The sequence below is a fragment of the Rhagoletis zephyria genome, unplaced genomic scaffold (assembly GCF_001687245.7).
Source record: "Rhagoletis zephyria isolate East Lansing unplaced genomic scaffold, Rhagoletis_zephyria_1.1 Rzeph_scaffold_14128, whole genome shotgun sequence".
Lineage (NCBI taxonomy): Eukaryota > Metazoa > Arthropoda > Insecta > Diptera > Tephritidae > Rhagoletis > Rhagoletis zephyria.
This window is the reverse complement of record NW_016171197.1, coordinates 14,196-14,772: the sequence shown is the minus strand read 5'-3', so window position 1 is coordinate 14,772 and position 577 is coordinate 14,196. Positions and strand designations below refer to the sequence as shown.

Sequence of the window (577 nt, the reverse complement as noted above, 5' to 3'; positions counted from 1 at the left end):
TATGTGGGCGATCACGACTTAAGCACCAGTGAGTAAAGGAAAAACTGAAACTTAGGTCATGGCATACAGTTTTAATGCATCGTTTTTGTGCCTCTCTCCTCTCTCCTTTCAGCCAGCGATTCCATGTTCGCCGTGCAACATCGCATCCAGCAGATAATCGTTCATCCTGAATACGTATCCACAGCGGCCATTGTGGCGAACGATCTGGCCTTACTCATCACCATCGCGCGCATTGAGTGGTCACGTGGCGTTGGTCCCATTTGCCTGCCGCTATTGCAAGCGTTTGTTTAATCACTTTTTAAGCGACTACCTTTTTACCTAATTCTTCTTTCTTTCGTTCTCATCTCTCAGCTCTGATCTATTCACTTACCGTACGGTGGATGTAGCCGGCTGGGGTACCACCTCCTTCGCCGGGCCCAAGTCGAATACGCTGCAGAAAGTCGAGCAAATGACTGTAGAGAATCGTGCCTGTGAAATGCAATTCAACACCAGCATTACCGCCTCACACATTTGCACCTACGATTATCGGGGTTTGGGACAGGACTCGTGTCAATATGACTCCGGTGGCCCCGTTATT

At 48.9% G+C, this 577-nt stretch overlaps 1 protein-coding gene across 1 annotated transcript in view; it reads left to right on the top strand.

Annotated features, from left to right (window-relative positions):
• Positions 1-3: 3 nt before the first annotated feature.
• LOC108378454 (venom serine protease-like) overlaps positions 4-577 on the top strand; it is a gene marked incomplete at its 5' end in the record, with an annotated part of 1,543 nt that continues 969 nt past the window's right edge. Inside the window, 3 exons of the mRNA XM_017634752.1 lie at positions 4-28; positions 113-281; positions 352-577. Coding sequence (XP_017490241.1) covers positions 4-28; positions 113-281; positions 352-577 — 420 coding nt within the window. The remainder of the gene's footprint in view (positions 29-112; positions 282-351) is intronic.